The sequence below is a fragment of the Opisthocomus hoazin genome, chromosome 9, assembly GCF_030867145.1.
Source record: "Opisthocomus hoazin isolate bOpiHoa1 chromosome 9, bOpiHoa1.hap1, whole genome shotgun sequence".
NCBI lineage: Eukaryota > Metazoa > Chordata > Aves > Opisthocomiformes > Opisthocomidae > Opisthocomus > Opisthocomus hoazin.
The window spans coordinates 31,052,422-31,074,259 of NC_134422.1; the positions used below are offsets into that span (position 1 = coordinate 31,052,422).

Consider the following 21,838-nt stretch of genomic DNA (forward strand, 5'->3'; position numbering starts at 1 on the left):
GACCGGCGCTGCGCCCGCCCAAGCCGCGAGTGCGTTCCCGCCGCGCCGCCCCCCCCCACCGGAACCCAGCGTGACGTCACATGGTATGGAATACCGGGCTCTGTTTGGCCAGGTGGGGTCAGCCCCCACCCCCCGGCTGTGCCCCTTCCTGGAGTCCGGTGAAAATTAACCCTGTCCTGGCCAAACCCAGGACAACTCCTTACAGCCTTTGGACGCTGACAAACACTCTGCAGGCCAACTTTGAACCACGCACTTCATACGGTTTCATGTGGAACCTTTAGGCTGGAGTTGCTTCACATCCATGACACTCTTGCTGTGGCCGTGACACCTAATGTAATGGTGCCAGCAGTGATCCAAAAATCGGAATGAAACTCACTCAGCACAGAGGCTGTGAGCCTCCTACCAGTACTGCTCGAACCACCTCCAAACTCACTGGAGTCATGCGTGATCCCACATACGCAGGATCCATTGCTCTGCCTTCAGCTCCTCTCTACCTCTATTTTTGTCAGCCCATTGGCCTGCACAAGCTGAGCAGATACTGGTATGCTCACAGATCACGCTGAAGTGCCAGCCCTGGGAGGAAATAAGCACACCCACCTCCCACCGACTCGGAAGCACTCAGCACCTTACTGGAGCCTTCTGAAATGTACTGCTCTGCAGTCGTTGTCCAGAGATTAAATCTAGGTATTGCAGACGTCCCTGTACATGCAAGGTGTTCGTTCTTTCTTAAAATACAGTGTGTGGTAAAACCTGCAGGGGCGAACAAATCAATCCAAATGTTGGAAGCATATCAAGAGTGCCCTCACAGGCAAACTGATAAATGCACAGAGCTGCATGAACAAATCTGCAACCTGCTGAACATAGGGATGTAAACAAGTCAGGGAAGTGGTCAAAATAGTAACCCCGCATGTAAAGCAGAGAAATGAGGGTCAAAGAGGTTTAACTAAGTTCATAGGCCCAAATCCCACTGTATGGCTATCAGAACAACTTCATACTTAGGGAGTTTTGTACCAAGGACTGAAAGTTTATGAGTAGAACCACTCACTGCTAATAGTAATATATATGAAAAGTGTGCTGTTAAAAGCAATAGTAATAATAGCAAACCTTATGGGAAATGACTGTGCTCCAGGTAGCTTCAAATATGTTCTTGTCTTATTCCAAAATTAAACGAATGCAAAGCAGCACATGTAAAGGAGCAATCTACTGCCTGAAATTGTTTTTTTACCTCCAGTGTTGCAATATTGAAGGTTGAAAGACTAAAGATTCTGTGAGTCTAATCTAAACATTAGATTATGCCCCAGGATACTTCACTGCATTTCTCATCTCTCCCCTGCAGAGTGAGTTTGTTTTGCATGTTTATGTGGGTGTTCAACATCACCAGGAGAAAAAGACATTTAAAAAAATAGAGCAAATATAATAGAATTTTCTTCGCACAGAACCTGTAAGAGCCTAGTTAACATTCCAGAATATCTGAGGGGATTTGAAGAGGCAAGCAGATTGAATTAAGGTATTAAGATTAAAACAATAAAAAACAGCAGATGGGACCTTGGACATAAATCAAACTATACGCGATAAGCAAAAGACAACTTAAAGCAAAATACACTCTTGCCACATTTTATGAGGTACAATCTTTAAGAAAAGTTATGATATATAGAACATCCTGAGGCTTCAGTGCCTCACTGGCATTGAGATAATATATTTTTTGACAAACAAACCCTGTTTTTTAATGCAACACTTAACTGCAGGCTTGAGAGCTGTTTCCACTGCGCATCGGTGGCACACACAGTTACCTGGAAGAAGTACAAGGTTAATTTCTTTAGAAACCGGTGCTACATTCACCTAGGTGCTACACATTTTCCCACACATACAGACCAATTTTCTGAACACATGTTAAGTGATAGCAGCAATACTAAGCAATAACCTGGTTGTGAGTGTGCAGCTGCTGAACGAAAGGGGCAGTTGGAGTCCAACTTGGTTCACCAACATGAGCTCTCACCAGCTGAGAGTGGCTCCAAGTGTTGTTTGGTTCTGTGAGGGAAGAGGCTGAGCAGCAGGAAGGGCGTGGTGTCCACCACATTTCTGAATCTTTGGTTTCGGTAACACTAAAAGAAGTGGACTTGTTCATTTAAGCAAGACGCAGTTTTATGTCCCCCAGGTATCCTGCAAGAAAGATGCTGAATGATAATTTGCACGTAATTCCTCACCTCCAACAATAAAACTTTCCTCCCTTTTAGGAAGCAAGTAATTTTTCTTTAAAATTATGTTCCAAAACCTTAATATTTTTAGCACATAGTTACAGAGCTTGCAAATATAATAGAGTTTTGTCTGTATTTGTGTTGTGTATAGAGATGTAATGTGTTTCTGTATTTCTAATCTGAGGGCAGAAGAATGTGTATGAACTATAGAAGGAAACTCTTGATTTATGAACAGTAAACACTGATCACTCCTGCAAGCTACTGGCACAATTTCTGTACTGTGAGTGTAATGGAACTATATACTGTAAAATATTTGTTTCAATTGTTGACATTATCAACTAATTTGATAAATGACAATATTTCAGTAATGTAGATTTTATGGCCATATTGTAGGATGATGAACATCCTGTATATGTGATGAATAGGCATATAAATATAGACACCCTTCACTTAAGAGAGCAGAGAGATCGCTTCTTCTGATTCAGACATACAATCTTTGTTTGCTTCTGTTTTTATAACATTTAGAAAAGCGAGAGGCCATGCAACAATTATATTGGCATGGCTTATTCATGCACTGAAAGGCAGTGACAAAATGATTTTGCTTCTACCTCCACATACATACACTAGCCCTGCAGTTAAACTAATTAACTTTAGCAGAGTGTGTGATGAAGTGGGAGCATGAGATTATCTGATCTGGGTAAACACTTACTTAGAGAGAATGGATCAAGCAGTGTTCTGGATCTTTCTTGCGTTCAGCCATGGGGGGCAAGGGAACCAACTATGTTGGTTACATCTCAGCCAGACATCAGTTTGTCTCAGCTGTGCCATCCTGTCCTCAAGCACTGCACCTCGCATTCAGCCTGACTTTGCCTCCAGGAGGGCCTGAGAGCCATCGCTGAGAGAGAGGATGTGATCTCTGAGATGGTGAAGAAAGCAGAGCTGGGCAAAGCCCCAAGCCCCACGGCTATTAGCAGCCAAGACCTCAGCCAGGGTGTCAGGCTCACTCTGCTCAGCAGGAGCATGCAGACATCTCCAGCTGCCACGGTTGGCATGGCTAGGCTGATGCTTCATAGTGGTGAGCCTGGGAGTTGTCTCTCATCCTGGAGCAGAGACCAGTAAATCCTTGAACTAGGTCTACTCGGGGTCTTTCCAAAGAAACAGCCTGCCCAAAGCAGCAGGTTTGTGCAGTGGTGGTCGAAGGAAGGTGATGTGGACACCTGACCCTCCTGTGCTAGCTGGCTTGCCTGAACACACTTGCAACCTCCCTGGCAGCTCACAGAAACCCTTCTGCTGCAGGAGAAACCACAACATGACAGCCACCCTGACCTGATCTGTGCCTGTCTCCTCCAAGGAGAGGGGCAACCGCCCACAGCACAGTTGCCTCATGGTGGCATGCTGAGGAAAAACTCCCTTTATGGTAGAGCTGCTGCTCAGCTCTACCGTATGCCAGCACAGAGCCAGGGGCAGATCATGAACCCACCTGCCCTTCTTCCTGCTTCCTTCCCCCCTCCCCTAGCAGAGTCCAATTCCTCTGCTGGCCCGCTGCACCCCAGCCCACTGCAGGGCAAGGCTTCCCATGTCTGCAGCTTGTTGGCCACAGCTGGTTTGCAACAGGAGAACCGGTGAGTGTCTCCTGTGGCTGGCTGCTCTGCTAGGGTTAACACAGTGAGTGCCGAAGAAGTCAAGCCGTTTTGGTACTGCTGCTTGCTTCTGTTTGGCTGCAAATACCTCACGTTTCACTTACGGTCTCAGTTCATGGCTTGTGTAAGCAGATGGAAACTTCTGCTTGCCTGTGCCTTAAAAGCACATTTCTATCCCTCATGATCACAGGGTAAAGCTCAAACACGTGATTTACTTGCATTCTGGTTTTCCAGAATCAGACAATAAATAAAATTTGCCTGCTTTAATACTGGTTTTAAGCCAGCTGTTTCTGAGGCCTGATTCAGAATTTTTAATGGTCCTGCAAGAAAATTCTTGGCATGGCAACAGAAATGCAGGTTCCGAATAAATACTTTCCACCTCAGCAGAGATCCAGCAAGGCCTCCCTCCTGCAGGAGATTCTCTGGCCACCCATGGATGCCTTGGCTGCACCAGTAAAACTGATGTGTGCGGCAGCAACAGCTGCCTCATGGACTAGAGTCAGACCTGCAGCTTCCTACAATGGTTTGTGTCAGATCTCATTTTTTAGCTAATCCAGAGACCTGGACATGCTAGAAATTACTTTTTACAACGTATCTGCAGGGCTCAATTATTACCTTTCCAATAAGAGGGAAGAGGGAGGGGGAGAAAGAGAGAGAAATGGAGAAAGAAATTCAGAAAATACGTATAATTTCAATATTATTGCAGACTGGTAAAATAGCAGTCTCTGCAAAAAATACAGACTAACTGTCAATAACAAGACCAGGAACAGAGCACAAAGTAACCTTGCTTCTTGTGCACGGTTCCATGCGCATAAAATTACCTTATGAAAACCATATGTCTGGTCATTCTGATTAGGAAATCTGATAGCCTGTGGCATGGACTTCTCACAAACAAAGGCATTGCTAAGTGATAGGGGGAAGCAAAAATAAGCCTGCACCATTCCTAGGAGCTGCTTGCAGGCCTGTTGCAAGCAGTGACGCTAGTAAAATGAGCTATACAACCTCTGTACCCTGTTTATCATTATCCTTTCCTGTTAGCACTTGGCAGGGACAACAAAGAAATAGGGCCAAAGACAAATGCTGAGTCGTACCATGTTGCTGATGCCTGAAACAAGTATCTCTACCCTCCCCCCAGGCTCCTTCCCCTTCCTCAAATCCACCTGATGCACTCGAGACACTGGCGACTGGCTTTTGCCTGTCATCTGCCCAAACCATGCCTGCTCTGTACATGGTGTGCTTCCTCATTCTCAGAAGGCGCTTGGTCCATGATTGAGGGCCTTGGGAAGCTCCTGTCCTTCCCATCAAGAACTGAAATGCACCAGGATCAGATGACCTTATAAATGCTTATAAATATCTCAAGGGTGGGTGTCAGGAAGATGGGGCCAAACCCTTTTCAATGGTGCCCAGCGACAGGACAAGGGGCAATGGGCACAAACCGAAGCACAGGAAGTTCTGTCTGAAAATGAGGAAGAACTTCTTCCCTCTGAGGGTGACGGAGCACTGGAACCGGCTGCCCATGGAGGTTGTGGAGTCTCCCTCTCTGGAGACATTCAAGACCCACCTGGACAAGGTCCTGTGCAGTCTGCTCTAGGTGGCCCTGCTTCAGCAGGGAGGTTGGACTAGATGACCCACAGAGGTCCCTTCCAACCCCCACCACTGTGATTCTGTGTTTCCAACCTTTCTCAATATTTGCCTCCTTAACATTTTTCCAGTGCCCATGTGATCCGCATCTAGAAACGTCGTTTGCTCAGATGGCTGCATAGTAAATACAGACTTGCTTTCCTGAATTACCTTCCACAGACCACTCCCGACAGACAGGGCTGCCCCAGAGTCTACCAGCTGTCCTCAGGCAGCGTTATCTTCTGTCTTTGTAAAAGAGGCATGAGTGATCCCCAAAGTATGGCGTCAGCTCAGATCACCATTTGTGGATTCCTCTCAGACTTTTCCTGTGGAACTGAGAGCTGAAAGAGGAAGATCCTCTGACATAAAACCAGAAAACCCAAGTGTGCCATTTAAATTCTAGGAATCAAACCATTTCAGCTCATCATTGGATGGAGAATGACAACCTTTCAGGTTAATGTGAAAAGCTGAATTTATATAGATACAAACATTTTGGTATAGTCGAGTTTTCCTGCCTGTGGAAAATTAACCTTCTTTTCCAACAGAACATGCTTTGGGTCATGGCAGTGAGCAGATGTCTATAATCTCCTGCACGTGGAGAATTTCCGTAACATCAGAATTAGCAAGAAGTAAACAGGGAAAAAAATCCCTGAAAGGAGACAAATGGAAGACTGATGTGGCTGTGTTCCACAAAGTACGTTCTGCAGCTGCATCACTGCTCTGGAACAAAGGGGAATATAATTATTGTTGTTTTACTTTCATTTCCCATTAGCAAAGCAAAAGCCAAATTAAAGTGGTTGTTATTTCTGCAGCAGAGAGCTGGCTGAGGTGAGTATACGAGGTCATGCAGGAAAATCTACGAGGAGACTATTTCTTAAGCCTGACTAGCTCACACACCCTGTAAAAAACGTACCAGTAAAATTCACCAGTCAGACTTTGCTGTTGCAGAGCTGAGTCAAAGCTCCTCAGATGTCCTGAGGAGAAGACTCGGCCACACCTGCCGGAGTAGGGCAGGACTTGGCTGCTACTGCTGTCGGCAAGGAGTGGTAATCCCTGGGGACGGGGGGTTTGTCTGCTTCTTTTATCCCGGCTGCTCCCTGCCCCATGCTCCCAGCCTTCCGCAGTAGCAGCAGCCCCTCCATCCAGGGCACTAGTGAAGGTGGAATGGGCATGCAGGAACTCTTGTTTTTTCTTGTTGGTCAGCATCCCTCCCCGACTTGCTGCAGCGCTGCCACCAGCTTCTCGCCCCTGCTGCAGCAGCAGAGCTGCTGGCCAGGGCAGGGCAGCACAAGACCTTCCTGTGGTTCCCAGCGCTCCTGGTATCCCTGGGCCCCTGCTGACATCCCCTGGCTACAACCTCATCAGAAATCTCACTTCCTTGGAGCGCTTTCTGGGAGGACTGCAGAGGTCTCAGGCTCCCACCAATGTCACTGAGACCCCTGGATACAAAGAGCTTTGTAGGCCTGCCCTTAAAGCCCCACAAGTAGGTAGCAAGACCTGGCTGGCCAGCCTCTCTTTCCTGTGAGCTGGTGTTGCTCAGCCATCTTGAGCCAACACCAAGCCACTGCACATAAGCACGGTGCTCTCTTTCAGAGAGGGACCTTCTCCTTGTCAATAACTGTCCTAATCTAATCCTTTTCTGAGGCAGAAAAACCCAAGGCAGCTGCAGATGCATCATGGAACATGGAGTCTGTCTCCGGCTCGCAGGCGAAGCGAGGTTTGTCATGGTCCCTCCCGGTAGCCAGGGGTTTCTAGGTTCGTTCGCGGGGCCGAGGTGATTTGTCATGCAGGCAGGTGCTCAATCCGTACACCACTTGCCTCAGTTTGTTGCTTGTTGCTTATTTATGACAGCAAAAAATGAAGCTCCTCATTTTGTCTCCCTTCTTTCTTTGCATTTTGGAGGTAGTTCATTGGCCACAGAAGTATAAGATTTGCACCACTTTCGTAATTGCTTGCAAATCACTATGGATAGAGAAAAATAAATTAGCATGAATTAAGTAAGGAGGAGAGATACAAACAATGAAGCAACTGAGGTGCAGGGTAGGTCCCACTAATCTATGGGTAACAAAGTGCTGGAACCAGTGAGGCCCCACAGCACAGTGCTTGGAGCTTCAAGATGCATGGTGTGTGTTACAGCACTGTAGGGTCTGGGATGCTCTCGCTATGGAGTTGGTGCTAATGTGGAACACATTCCCAAGGCAAACCCAGGAACACTGGGAGTGGAACCAACGAAGAGTTCACCACTCTGGTGACACGGCATTAAGTTGAATTTAGTTGCACTTCATGTAAGACTCTGCCTCAAAGCTGTGGTTCCCATTGCCCAAGGGAGCTCCCAGTGCAGTGGCAGCACAACCCCAGCTGGCAAGGCCCAGTTTGTGCTCCAGAAGGAGAACTGAGGAAAGAACTGAGTTCCCTCCACGTGCATAGGCAGAACGGCTGCCTCAGGGCTCAACTAGCGTTTGCATAGCTAGAAAGATGCAACTTGTTTCTTGTTTAAAGGGAACATTTAGTATTTTCCTTCTGGTCTGGAAGGGAAGATAACTTAGTGGGAGTGATACTCAGTTCTCAGGACCATTTTACATTCATTTCCCTCTGTTCTCCACACAGACAAGCATCCATGTCCTAAAGCCTGAGCATCCTGCAGCCTCGCCTTAGCTGCGATCAGGCCATGGAGCACTAACTCCCTCACGCTTACCAATGGTCACACAGGAGATGAGAAAGATGAGATCACATGAACACCTGCATACAGGTACAGTGCATCTACCATTTGTATGGTGGCAATTCCAGTTAACAGCTCAGCTTGAAACTCCCCACAAGCATGACTAGAAGAAGGGAAACTAGAGGAAGAGCTCTTCATTGCAAAGTAAAAAATCTGAGACAACAACTTCAAAATGAAGTTCTTGCATCAGGAGTTGAAAAACGCCAGGAAGCAAAACAAAGGAGACTGCAGTGGAGAAAAGACCTGCCTCTTTCCAGCACCTTACCTTCGGGAGGCATAGCAGGCAAACTCCTGGGTCAGACCAGTTGGTGGAGTAAATTTGCTGACTTCATCCATCTCTTCTAGTTCTGTTGGACGGGACAGCAGCTCTGGGCTGGGAAAGCTCCCGCCTGCAAGAATGCCATGGCACTGCCTCCTCATGGGGAGGGCAGAGTACAATAGTGGGAAGGTTAAGGGGTTGCTATTTTAGTTCCTGTTCCACCTGCAAAGGTTGTTACTTGCACTGTTTCTCCCACATGCCTGGTTGCCATCAATCCTGCGCTCTACTCAAGTGCAGCCCAAGCAAAAGTGAAGGAGAAAGGTAGTTTAATGCCTCTTTCTCATGTCGTTCCCCCCCTTTTTGCTTTTTTTGCATTTGAACACTTAACTGACAGACAGCGTGTGACAAGAGGCTGCGTAAGGCCTACTGCTTTGCAATGCCTACAAAACTGTTTGGTTGCCAATACAAGCATCTTCACTGGCTGACCGGTGAGAACGTGCAAAAAAACAAGCAGATGCACTGCATAAATGGAGCAGCGGCAAGCCCTAATTATTTCATGCTATTATCTGATAAGAGTGCGGTGTGCAATCTGTCACATGCCTAAGGTGTCTGAAAGCCCTGTTCAGCCCTCAGTAATGTTCCTTATCCTTCAACCAACAAAACACAGCTGCAGCAGGGGTTTTCCTCTCATTCCTGGCAGCATGTCTTATTACTCATGGCCAGTAACACCATGAAAAACCCACAAAAGACCATGCTTTTTGTCATTAATATGATATTTAATAAATGGAATAATGCACCATTTTACAGCAAGCCTTTTCTTTTAGACCTAAAGAACAGCCTTTTAAATGTTCTCATCCAATGTCTCTGTATTAATACAATCTCTTTATTTAGGTTTATATATAACAAAGCAATTCTTACAAGTATTCATAGAAAACTCTGTAGTGGCTTTAACGTCAGCTTTCATAGTGGCATCCACAGATTATTAAAAAACAAAAAGTAGCTTTTTATTTCATACTCACACTGTTCCATGAAACACAACTTATACAGCATAGCAAGGGTATTGGGCAGCTTATACAAAAGAAATAACTGAAAGCAATTATTTATAAATTCATACATGGTATTTCCTCAGTCATTTGAGAGAAAAAACAAAAATACCCGTTAACAAAAGGGTTCTGATGAGACTCCATATTCTAGGGAAAAGCTCGCTCAGAAAGTAATACTTTCTTTACAGTCTTTCATAAGCAAAATAGCAGTTTCACATCTCCTTATTTCAGCTTCTACAGAAGACCAAACCCTAGAAATCAGTCTTTGCCACATTCATTTTCCTCTTATACTGCATTTGGGGGGAAAATAATCAACAGCAAATGTAAAATACAATTCCAGCTTATATAAATGTGAATAGAGCACACCTTCCTCTAGAGACAAAAAGCAGACAAGAAACATTACATACTAACCTTCTTAAATACATTTCAGCAGTGTGAAAGAGAGAGAAGAGTCACAACTCAGGAAATTCAAAAGTGACAAATGAAAGTCAGCTATAACTTGGACTTGCCTGTTTCTTTGTTCTTGTGACTTTTTACAAACTAGAGAAACATTAGTTATTTTCTTTCCTTTTGAATAAACAAGACTGAAGTGTGATACTTCATGACACAGTTCTGAAGCACAAAAAAAAAAGTGAATCAAGTGCTCTAGAAATAAACCTCACACATTTTTGCTCTGTCTTAAAAACAAGTGAATGGGCTACAAAAATTGACTTTTGGGAGACCTTGAAAGTAGGAAGTTATAAAGCGTGATTATTTCTGCTTTAAAATAGTTACCAGGCAACATGCTATCCCCCTGATGCATCTACGCTCCTTTAACACATCTGCAGAAGCCTGCAAGAACTTTGAAGAAATCCTTCCTTACTATGACAGTTACTGCATCGGTTGAAGCATGACCTATGCACTGAACTTAACCAACTGAATGACTTGCAAATCTGCACAACTGCTGATCAACAGGCTTTTAAATATATCTGACAATTACATTATAAATTAACATAACTTTGACTAGCTCCTGGTTATTATGCACAAATGTAGATTAAACCACAGTGAAATAAACAGAAATGGGCATAAAAAGTAATTCATATTAGTAACGCACGACAGCAGCCACTAACTCAGACCTGCACGAAGCCCAGATCAACATTAAAGGGCTCTGGTGTAAATGAGGATTTATCTTGGAACATTCCACTGCCACTGGTGCAGTTCCACTTCCTGACAATACCCACAGCTGCACCGGTACTGACCCAGCCCGCCAGCCTGGGTGGAGGCAGCAGCTACCACTGCTCAAGATGGCAGTAGGCAGGGTTTGCCCTTGGAGTCCCACATTCCACCCCAGCCTTCCCAGGGCTAGTCCTCCCAAGAAACATTTAAAACCACTGCCAGCAGAACCCACACCTCATTTGCTCCTCGTCAGTGGCAGACTCCTCTGATTTCAGAAGCATTTGGCTCAAGCACTAGCCCATGAGATGTTGATTTCCTCAGGTAGGTTTGTGCCAAACATAACTCTCATTTTGATTTGCAGGAGTGCCTAAATCTGTTAGCTGCAGAAGTGGAGTTCTGCTACCAATTTTAGTCAGTGCAGAAGAAACCTCAAAATGAGAAATCTGATTTGTTACTATCTTACATCAAAACTGAACCTACTGGGGTGGGGTGGTGGGGTGTCAAAAAAAGGGATGTATTTCTACAGTGACAGTTTTATATGACAATACAGAAGCCTAAAATGTGATTGGATTTAATGGACTAAAATACTATGTTTAAATGTCAACCACACACGTAACTACAGCTACTACATTAAAAAGCCTTGTAAAAATTATCATGTACTGTTTTATTTTTTGATCTTTGAGAGGTACTTTAAATTACTCCGCTTCAGATAAAGTCTGTCATGTGCATTACCAGCTTTCTCTCATAATGTATTCCACCTAAACAATCAGCCACCAGTCTGCCACGGGAGATCTTGCACTACTGGACTGTATGTCACAGGCTGATCCCAATTTAACTGTGATGCACTGAAGACAATTTCAAAATGGAATATGAAAAAGAACATTATACTCGCTACCAGTGCTACCATATGATGCTGTAACTCACAGAATTTAATCCTGGAATTTATGCACAACATACATATGCATCTAAGTACATACAGAGTTTACATAAAATATATATATTTGGCTTCACTGTAAGATTTATAGCTTTTTGACTGAAGAAAGGCTTGAAGTTGAACAAAAAATAATAAGCACAATAAAAAAAGGAGGTTAGTATATTTACCTGTTAAAACAAATAGTGGGAAACCAGCTGAAAAATTAAAATGATCCAAATTTATGCAAAATTAAAACTGCAAAAACTAATTGTCCAGTCTTTAAATCCAACTTTCATAGACTAATTAATCTTATTTCAATAGTCTTTGATAAGCTGCTCCAAATTTTCCAATTAGACATCAGGTCATGTATATGCTACTGTTCTCAGCAATTATTATTTTTATGACTTATAACCAGCCTGTTTTAGCAATGGGAAATGCCATCATTTTTATACAAGTAAAAATTACAGCACAATTAATTTCTCCTTATTGACTAAATGTGTGAATTTTTAAATTCTCCCTAATTAGATTGGAACCTTCCATAATAACGTTTCAATGGCAGAACAGCTACAATCTTTTGAATATTTTTCTTGAAAGAAAATTATAATCTGAACGTAGACTTAGTAATGTTACAGTAATGGACTTTTTTTTTAACATTTAATAAAGGACTATCATTACAGTAAAATGCATCAAACACTGAAACTATGGCATATACAATGTATACATACATATTTAAGTAACAATTCATTATTATTAAATTTGGCCCAATAATCTATTCCATACAAATAGAGAACTTCCTTATTCTCCTTTCTGAGGCAGGTAGGATTAAAGATTTCTTTTAGAGAAAGCTGACATGTGGGAAGATATGTACTTTCTAAACATATTCATAAAGTGGGATTTTTTTGGTGGTTTGTTTTCTGAAACCTGCCAGCATCCGTCTTGCATTGTTTCTTGTCCCCAGTGCACTGAAAAAAATGAAACTCTGTGGCCTTTGAAAATTAGGTAATTTTCTGTATGGAAACAAGACACAAATGAATGGCAGTAAGAAAGGGAAATGTTTTGCGTTTCTGAGAATATTCTAATGATGACAATATCAATTGGTTTTCTTTTAAATTAGGAATTCCTTTAGGTTTGCAATTTAAGTGCATATAATGCTATTATAAGCAAATTCAGAGGAAGTGTTGCAGGTAAACTGGCTTATAAATATTCATTTTAGAAGAAAATAAATCTGACTATGAGGCATGTCTGTCGAAATGGTTAGAATTCACATTCTAAAAACCATGTTATGTTGGCGAGTATCTCTATTACAGGAAACAGAAAAAGAGACAATGCATTAACCTAAGCAACTCTTCCGGCTTCTACGAGCATGTCATTTTCTAAAACCAGAAAGATTTTGGATTTTGGCTTATATATACAAACACCACAAACATTTGCTCTAACATTTTACTTGAATTATACATTATAAATTACCATAGCAAATATTCTACTGTTGCCTATTTGACAGTGGCACAATTCATAGGTATTTACACTATCAGTCTATTTTCATTCTATTCTCATTTTGCTATATTTATCTTGTCTGCAATATACATGAGAAATTGATAGAAAATTATCAACTTTCATCATTATCGTTTTTTCTTAAAAAAAAAACCACACAAAAAAATAAAACACACTTGTCTCCCCTGATTACAGTACATCTATCAACTATCCATGTGTCTGATCTATAGAATTCTCTGTTACATGTATTTTGTTCAGTGAAGGATGATTCCCCATGGTATGAGATACAATTCAATATCATTTAATTTACAGAGAAAGTATTCTGTGGAGATTGGATTATGTGCTGTGAGCAAAAAAAGGGCGCTACTAAATTAAGTATTAAAACCAAACTGTTAATCTGATCTCATCTAGTTCTGCAGAATTACAATATTTTGGTACCTACTTAAGAGTTTGTTTTGACTAACCTTTAAAAATAAATAGCTTTTCTCTATTTAATCTATAGGGTATTTTGTGATAAAGTACATATTTCTATCATGTTAAAAATTATATTTATCCATGGTAGATTACAAAGCCAATACTTTCTACTCACTACAATTCATCCCAGTGGTCTTCTAGCAAGTGACAGAAATAAAGAAAAGAAACTATTCTGTTTGCTTTAAGAATGTTTAAGGAAAACTGAAGAAGAACATTTTTGTTTGGTATTAAAACGATTTTGATTGCATTGAGCATAAAGAAGTTTGATTTCTTACAAAGGACTGGCCTGAAAAGAAAGGCTAGAAGACTGGTGCAAATCTGTCTTGGCAGAAAGAAGCAGTAGTCAGAGTAAACAACTTTTCTCTCCCCAGAGTGTTTCAAGTTAGCTAAGAGTGTCCTAAATACGCTTTTCAGCCCACGTTCTGAAATGCTGATGGATGATACATGCAAGGCAAAGCAAAAAGTCATTGGGAAAGGAGTGAAGAAACTTCAATATGCATGATGCAGCGATCATCACAAAACAACATACCGTATTTCAAATGGAGACTCAAAGAAGCCCAAAAGAGAAGAAAGCCACAGCCAACATTATGAACAGAATGCCAAAAATTCTGATTCAGGTCTTGAAACCCAGCTGAGCAACTGGCAGGTTTTCAACATCTGGGATGCAAGATTGCAGCAGATGGAAAGCCGGAGAGTGAAAGAAAAGTAAAACCAGAGAAAGGCTGTATTTCTGAAGAGGGGAGATACAACTGTGTATTTATACAGGAAGATAACAGAATTATGCCTCAGAGATGAAAAGTACTACTTGAACTGGTGCTTAAAGAACATGGGGAGCCCAAAATGTGTCTCACGGCTCGTATTTCTGCAACTACACTTAATCAAAGTCTGGATTTCTAAAGTTATCTCTTGGAGATATCTAGGAGAATATAAGAAACGTTAAGAAGCATTAAAAGAGAAAATCATAGCAATCAAGCACAAACAAGGGAGTTTGGGAAACAGCAAGAATCAGATGTAGCAAGGCATATATTATGCTAGTTGTATCATCAGATACAGAAGAACAGGGTTGGCAAAGTTTACCTCAGGGAAAAAATGATATAACAGCAAGGAGACAAATGAGCTTGAAAGCACAGAGCATCTGCTTCAGTCAGCTGAAGAGAGACAGGCTGGGGGAGCAACTATTTGCTGCCAGTATCCTGCCACAGGAGTTTGGCAGGCTGACTGAATAGATTTTCTTTCTTTGAACATCACCAGTTTTCAGATACAGTGGTAAAACTTTACTCGGTACTAACGACTGATATGTGTTGTATCTTTTTTTATTTAAATAGTTTTTACTGAAGTGTTTTCAGTCAGAAAGAATATTTCTCAGGTGGAAGGACATTTCTTAGGCAGCAGGAGGTCCTGACTAATAAGGAAACTAATTTCCTTTCAGTAGACAGTAAAAACAAATAATTCTAAAAAAAGGTGAGGTTTACTTGAAATGGTGAAAAAACAATTTATCTCAATAGATACTACATTCGTGTTCACTGACACCTAAAATCAATGTGCATACAAACCGAAAGAAGGGTCTAAGCAGAAGAAAAAGAAAGTGCCAGTGCTCCCTCACACTCATAACCATGAATTTTAAAAGCATGCAATAAATTTCAACAAGATGAATGAAGGGCTCTCAAAATTCTGAAGGGAGGATGAGTGTCAACTCAACTCAGCAACAACAGTCAATTAGGATGCACCTACCTGCATAAGTAATCAGGCTGATTTTACTCCAGACTGTCTGTAAGGAGGTAAATCAGGAAAGGTTTATGACTCCTCACAAAACTGTTTTGTGCCAAATAAGATTAATGATTTTTCCTCTGTGTAAACAAAATATGTTCACAACCTATCTTCACTAGAGCTTTTAAGTATGACTGTTATTAACATTTCTGAATAAAATTTATTTTTCAATGTACACCATTAGTGATCTAAATAAGGTTTTACATAAAAATGGGGGTGAAACTGCACACAAAATAAGAAAAATGGCTGACATTGTTTCCTTACATTTGTTCAAGATTTTGTTACTGAGAACTTCACAGGCTGGTATCTATGACTACAAAGGAAACACATTTCAATTTGGAAGGATCAAAGGAAAGGTACTGAGCGCAGAACTTTTTTTTGTTGTTCCTTTTTAGAAGCCCTTTCAAGTTGGGAAAAATTAATGCATTGTCACCTCAGAGCACAATGTGATATAGGCAGCTGTTTCAAACTGGCTATGGTGTGCAAAGTTCACTGTCATGACCGGCTGACTGCTCAACTGTCAGGGAAAAATTAACAAATACAGAAAGGGAAACATGGCAGTTTTAGAAACACACTTTTCAGTTAAGCATACTGCGAACTATAGACTATTGCACATTTCAACATGACACAAGAAAAAATAGGGTGTTCAAAAGAGAATACACTTTGTAACATAGAAATATATAGACTAGCTTGTGCACAGAAATCAAAACATGGTTACAAGACACCACTGCAGTCAAACCTGTCTTATAGTCTGCTTATGATCTTAGTGACCTTAAGAAACTAGTCCAAACTGATTATCAGCAATACTTTTTTATGTTACTTTTTTTTAAAAAAATATTTTTAGACCACATTTTTGATACACATATATATATTCCGTGGTCAAAACAGACAGACTTAACTTTAGCGATACTAAATAAAAGTGCAAAAACATTCAAAAAATAAAACAAAATAAAAAGATAATGGAAGCATAAGCTAAAAATTTTCTGCATAGCTGAAATCTATTTAAAGCGAGTCCTTGGTAGGGGTTGCTGACAGGAGGAGAAAGCAGTTTTTGAAAACATGTTCTGCATGTTTGTTTCAAATAATGCAAAAAAAAGGTCATTTGTCGGCTTTCAAAGTATTTCACAGGCAGTTCACTCCTGCATCCTTAGACACCATTGTGGTGGCAGTGCCTCCTTCCGCAAGGTAAACAGCAGTGCTGGATTTGGAGTGAACTGTGCGGTCACTGCCGTTATTGTTGACCTCGCAGTGCAGCGGCTCAGTGGAGATGACCCACGTTGAGGGACGCCACCGTTTAAGTGAGTACGGAGTTTTCACACGTTTCTTGATCTTTTCTCCTGAGCCTGATTTGCCATCTTGTGAGGAGTCACCTACTGAAGACAAAAAAACCAAACCAAAACAAAAAAAAACCCCAAACCCAAACAAAAACCAAAAAGAGAGTAGAAAATAGTATTACAAGGAAGGTAAGATTAGACTGGAGAAACCAGGGTTGTTACTCGTGCAAAACAGAACAAAAGAACAAAATCTTATCACATAAAAGCAACTGTGTGGCAGAGGCATGACAGGTTATCAACTATGGTAGCTGCCACTAAAATGAGGGGTCAGATGCTGTTCTCTGTCAGAAATTACTTCAGTGAAGTAATTTGTGTTACCTTGAATGCACATTGGCATCAAACAGCAGAATCAGCATTTGACATTTGAGGGGCTTTTGCAATCATAGTATTTTCTATTACCTCTAATGGGAGGAACAAAAAAATGTCGCTACTACAGGATGGCAAAGGCTCAACTTTTAATAGCATAACTAAATCACAGATCCTCTAATCCTACTTCACCTGGAAAAGCATTTCACCTGGAGAAAAAATGGTCCATTCTCTGTTAAGATCCTAAGCCAGGATTTGGGATGTTGGGCTGCAGAACTGGCTAAACCAACTTTAATCATGATACAATTTCAGCAGGTGATATCCGATTGTTTAAAAAACTTTCACGTTACATAACCTTCAAACTCCTTCTTTTAACTTAACCTTCAATTAAAGAAAGTTACTGCAATAATCTTTTTCCTTTACCTCAATAAGATTTCAACTCAAGTCAACATGTTAAGACAAAATTAAGGTTTACTACTTAAAAGGAAGGCTTAAACATTCCACTGCTGAATATTGAACTACATTTCTTGAAAGATCTGTTCTGGTTTGTTTGTAAACCTCTTCTTTCCAAACATCCCTGGCATCCCAGATTATTTCACTAGCATCACAGCGTCTGTCTAAACACAGAAGTTCGCAAGCACCTTTCAAAGACTACAGTGCATTCTGGAAATATATTATGTTAAAGGTGCACACTAGGAGGCCTTTCCAACAGCTCCAATGGGCCCAAAGTCAAACTCAGAGGATGTACCTAATTTACCTGTAACTACATGATTACATTCCTACTGTAAAAAGGAGAGCCCCATTGTAACCTCTGAGATCTTTGCCCATAAAACTTTTGAGGCAGTTATTATGAAGGAGTCTATTAAAATAGATTAACTCTCTAACCACTTTCATTAATTTTTAATATGTACATGGTAAACTGACGAAGGATTGCTATAATTTTTGGACTTCAGATAGCAAATGCTTGACCCTCCACCTAGGCTGGGCTAATACGGTAAAATCAGTTGCTTCAAAAGTAATAAAGCATGTAAGTAGTTATTATAATAAATTATTTTAATCAATGCATCTTCGAGCCAGCTGCTCTTAAGAGAATGAGGAAAAATAAGGCAAAGCAGGTATAATGTGCCCCTGAAGGAAGAAATAGGCAGCTTTTTCAATATGCCTTGCAGCTGCCAAGGTAGGTGCCTTGCAAGGAATAATGGAACTTAGAAATTACTCCCTTCCTAGAGTCAGAGTAGATGGGTTATAAAGCGACAGATTTATTCCATGTATGTGGAAGAAAGATAGTGACCTAATGTGCTTGAGTTGATGGAGACAGGACTATCGAGAAGATTGAAATTGCGCTGACAGATATTAAATTTATATGGGATTTAGTAAGTATGCTTTTAGGGGGGACAGGAGAGACAGAAGTATTTTCTATTCAAGCAGATATACATAGTTACTAAGTAAAAAAGTGTCAGGGAAACTGTTGAAGTCCTTCAGGCACTTACACTGCATACTACTGCTATCCATACTATTCGTGGCTGATAGATCCAGGGAATTAGGCCTCTGTGCTCTTCTAGTCTGTGTCTGCCCAGGATTTCTCACTACATTCTGGGTACTGACTGTAGCTGTGTCTTGCACTGGACACGGATTACTGTTGTTGTTATTGGCATTTGTTCGGCCATTATCCAGTGGCCGCTCTCTCCTCTCTACTAGGCGGTCCAGAACACCTTCATCATGGCCAACCTGCTGCTCCCGCCTCAACAAGGGTTCATGCTCGTCAGGGCTTGAATTAATATTCAGTCGACTATCCTCTCCACTGAACTGGTTCTGAAGCAGTTCCTGGGCCCTCTGCGCTACTGAACTGGTTGTCTGGCCAGACGGCACTGTGCCATTGGCGTACTGAGTTGTGCCAGCATGAGAGTTTATGCTGTGGCTTCTCCCAGCCACCCCGTTCATGGTAACTGTCACGACATGAGGTTCTGCAGCATTGATAGTGTTCATCTTGGCAACGCCTGTTTCCACTTGCTTCAAGTTTGATTTGTGCTTGCCACCAAATTTTAACCGTGGCTCCTTTGTTGAATTTTTGGTGTTTAGGGGGAGGCTAGTAGGCCTTTTCGGAAGGTTCTGTTGCTTGGGTAGAGGATAGACCTGAGCAGATGGGACATCCGGAATCAAACATGCTTGACCATTGCCAGCTTGTGTGAAGTCCTGTTGTCCTGTCACTTCTACTGCAAGTTTTATCAGCGGATAAAGCAAGCTGGAACTAGTGCTGCTGAGTGGATCTGGCCCACTAAACTGCTTAAGTGAATGTTCCATCAGATTCTCATCAGAGCTTTCTTTCAGGTTTTTATCCACTTCTTTTGGATCCAATTTATTTGTCTCTAAGTCCTCCTCTGTTAGCTGCAGACAAACAGGGGTGGGCCCACCTGGTTGCATTACATTTGTAGTATGTAAGTTTGTTTCATCTGAATAAGGCATTTCGGATATAGTGGTCATGCCAGTGCTAGGAGTGAGGCCAGTTGTATTTGTGGTGGTAGTACTTGTGGACAAACTGGTGACACTTGTCTCAGGACTAGGGATGCGAGCTTGTGCTTGTTGCCGCTCATAGTTAATGGAGTTTCTATTCTTTTCGCCTGAAGTCAATGGTGTAGCGGACATTGAATGTTCAGAAGAAATGTTCTTCACTATGCTGTCAGCATGGTGGATTGAATCTTCAATGTAGGAAGAGGAAGAGTAATCGGGATATGGCCTTATCTTTGATACACGCCTATGATGCGACAGATTCCTTTAAGAAAAAATAAGTGATATTAAGAACATATATGTAAAAATCACCTCATATTATAAACCCTCTCATTCAAGGGAGATGAACATCCTTCTGTTTCTTTTCATGCATAAACTAAGGACAGATACAGTACAAACTGAGATCCTTCAGTAACTTCCTTGAAAAGTCCTGGGTAGCAGAAAATTGGTTTTACTAGGATGGCCATTTTGTCATGGACGTTATTCATACAAATAAGCCAGATAACAGTAATTTTCTTCTAGTTGTCCAATATGCTGTTTGTCCAGTTCACTTCTAAGGTACTGCTCTAGCTGCAGAGAAGTGATGCTGAAGGAGTGCAACGAGAACTCAACACACAAGATGGAGAAAGTAATGCTGGAAAAAAGTCACAAGGTCCTAAAGCATGAAATAATCTATATTTTAACAATTTAGGTATTCTACTATTTGAACGTAATTTTTTTCACTACGGTAAACACTGCCACATACAGCAACATTACTCTTCTCTCAAATCCAGATCTTTAGTGTACACTATTAAGCACGAGTGTCAGTTCTGCAAATTCTCACTCCCTCTGGACCATACATATGCAGTGAATGCGCTGCATCTCTCACTGGGGTCAGAATAACAATTATTTAAATGATGGTCCGGTGGTTCTTTAGCTGAAAAGCTACAGATTTGAGACTCCGTGATTTCCCTAACTCATATTGCCTGCAAATTCACAGTTTTTAGAAGAACATTTTAAATAGAAGTTTTAAGCGCCATTTATCAAGAGTCCTTGAAAAAAAAAAAAATTCATTCTCACTTCATATCTTTGCAAGCCTGTTTGCATAGTTTGCCTGAGTTCAGTTTAAAAGGCCCCTCTGTGAGAAGTACAGTTGTTTACATAAAAGGTGCCTGAATTCTGGGGGCACACAGGAGATCTTAAGAACACTAGCAATCAGGATCATGTCATGCAATACCTGTATGCAGACTAGCTCACATAACACATACCCACTTCACGGGTGCAGAAATGTTAAACTAGCAGTGTGCTCTAGCTTCCTTCCTGGAATGAGCTGAGCATTGCATTGGGCATTCGCTGCTGACTAAAACCAAATGTTTTCTCTTCTTACCGCTCATTTTGCATGGCAGTTGACATAGGGTTGACCGTTGGACTAACGGATTTATTTCTTTCCCAAATCATCATGAGTTCTGCCATCCTCTCCTCAGCACACTGCGCTGTTAGTCGAGCTTCAGCGTCTTGATCCCAACAGTCTTCAATTGTTTCTTTAAGTGACCTCACAGCCTGCCAGGAGGCAAACAAACAAAACCACTTTATCTGCAATGATTTTCCCTTTATATTGTGCTTCTAATTTACTGTTTTATAACAGCATTCTGTATGCATGAAAATAGTCACAAGTTGGTGAGAAAGAGAAACAGAAGATACAGTTTCATTCAAAGCTAGTTTACCCTAAAACCAGCAACATGCAGGACTAACACCATCACACCTCTCACACACAGCAACCAGGCAGACAATTACTTAGAAGCTACATTCACCATTGTCCATACAACCTTCAGCCAGATCTCTCTGATGTATGCATGCTCAGCTCGCTCTCCCTGCCTTATGAAAGCTGTGTACTAAGGATTAATGATATTCTGGAAATGCTGCCATTGTTAACCTCACAATTCAGCTAACAGGCCCCGCTTTGCTTCCCTGGACTGTATGCACACTACACAGCCTCATTTCATCATGCTTTTCTTCCTTTGTTAGCTACTGTAACATCCAAATGCCTCACAAATATCAGTGAATTTCTCTGCGCTATGGGAGGAGATTATTGCTGCCCTTGTTTTACAGATGGAGAAACAGAAACAGACACACTTTCCTGGAATCACACTGTGAGGTGAATGGTGCAGGCAGAATTAGAGCTCAAGACCTCCAAAACGTGCTGCCACGTGCTCAGAGACCTGGAGAGGAGACAGCTGAAATTACGAGCACTGAACACTTCTGCTTCCACTGCATCCGGAGTACAAAATACAGCCAGACATTTACTGGCCCCTGCTGCCAGTCTATGGCCCATGGATAGGATATGGTTTGCCAGAACACCTTGCATCTACAGCCCAGCTTTAACCTCTCCAGCACCAATGACTTTGCACAGTCCCAGCTGGGCACTCAGGCATTCAGTG

The 21,838-nt window shown here is 41.7% G+C and overlaps 1 protein-coding gene across 2 annotated transcripts in view; it reads right to left on the reverse strand.

Moving 5' to 3' along the window:
- Positions 1-9,188: 9,188 nt before the first annotated feature.
- BMPR2 (bone morphogenetic protein receptor type 2) overlaps positions 9,189-21,838 on the reverse strand; it is a 113,953-nt gene continuing 101,303 nt past the window's right edge. Inside the window, exons 11-13 of one of the 2 annotated variants that reach the window (XM_075429822.1) lie at positions 20,788-20,960; positions 18,407-19,686; positions 9,189-16,646 (exon numbers count right to left, since the gene is read on the reverse strand). In XM_075429822.1, coding sequence (XP_075285937.1) covers positions 16,399-16,646; positions 18,407-19,686; positions 20,788-20,960 — 1,701 coding nt within the window. In that variant the 3' untranslated portion in view covers positions 9,189-16,398. Of the gene's footprint in view, positions 16,650-18,406; positions 19,687-20,787; positions 20,961-21,838 lie in introns of both variants that reach the window. The other variant, XM_075429821.1, reaches the window with a different exon arrangement.